The sequence below is a fragment of the Elephantulus edwardii genome, unplaced genomic scaffold (genome assembly GCF_000299155.1).
Source record: "Elephantulus edwardii isolate Elephantulus edwardi_28Jun2011 unplaced genomic scaffold, EleEdw1.0 scaffold00025, whole genome shotgun sequence".
Taxonomy (NCBI): Eukaryota; Metazoa; Chordata; class Mammalia; order Macroscelidea; family Macroscelididae; genus Elephantulus; species Elephantulus edwardii.
Window position 1 is genome coordinate 17,431,713 of NW_006399775.1, and position 913 is coordinate 17,432,625.

Sequence of the window (913 nt, forward strand, 5' to 3'; positions counted from 1 at the left end):
ACAGTGCGATTGGCACAGGACAGAGCGGAGTTTAGGGCTGTTGTACATAGGGTCGCTATGAGTCACAAGCGACTCGATGGCACATAACAACAACATTAAAGATGATGACATTTAAGAAATGATTTTTTAAAAAAAGAATTATTTGGTTTCTGATTATCTAAAAAATGTAAAAGTTTTGTAGCATAATGAAGTGATAACAGAGAACAGAAAAGTAAAACTTGATTTTCTATTTGGAACCAGAAATAAGTTTTAACCTATGGGGAAACATTTATGTTTTTTATCAGATCATAAAACAAAATTACCTTTAAAATAGTAGGACCAGAATCCACATATAAATAATATGTTCACCGATTACTTTTGATCAGAGATAATATTAACAGTATATAGTGGAAAGGAACTCATGGTCACCCTCTTAAACCACTTTGCTGGCAGTTTGAAAAAAAGAGTTAAAAACACATAACTCAAAAAGACCCAAAACAAACCACATACCTCCGCCATCAGCCTCTTTGATGTCATCTTCTATAGCTTCATCAATTGCTTCATCAAACTCATCAAATCTAAAACATAGTAATGGTCAAGTTACAACCTGGAAATGAAATTGCTTTCTGTTATACAACTTGTCAGTTGTGTGATGTGACCACATCACCTCATACATCTTAACTTCAATTGTGTCTTTTGAAAAAAGAGTTTTTAAAGTCAGTACTGAATAGGGAGCTCTGGTGGGTTACTGGTGAAGAGCTGTACTGCTAATTCAAAGGCACACTGAATTCTCCAGCTACTCCATGGAAGAAAGATGGGCCATCTCCTTCTGGGCCTCTGACAAGCTGCTGGATGGTCAAATATGATGGTTCTGACTTGACAACACACAAAACAACACCAAAGTCATCACCTATTATTTTCATACCAGAAACCA

At 35.7% G+C, this 913-nt stretch overlaps 1 protein-coding gene across 1 annotated transcript in view; it reads right to left on the reverse strand.

The window, feature by feature from the left end:
- The window catches only part of RSF1 (remodeling and spacing factor 1), a 149,460-nt gene that overhangs the window by 26,107 nt on the left and 122,440 nt on the right, over positions 1-913 (reverse strand). Inside the window, exon 12 of the mRNA XM_006882884.1 lies at positions 490-557. Within this exon, the coding sequence (XP_006882946.1) occupies positions 490-557 (68 nt within the window). The remainder of the gene's footprint in view (positions 1-489; positions 558-913) is intronic.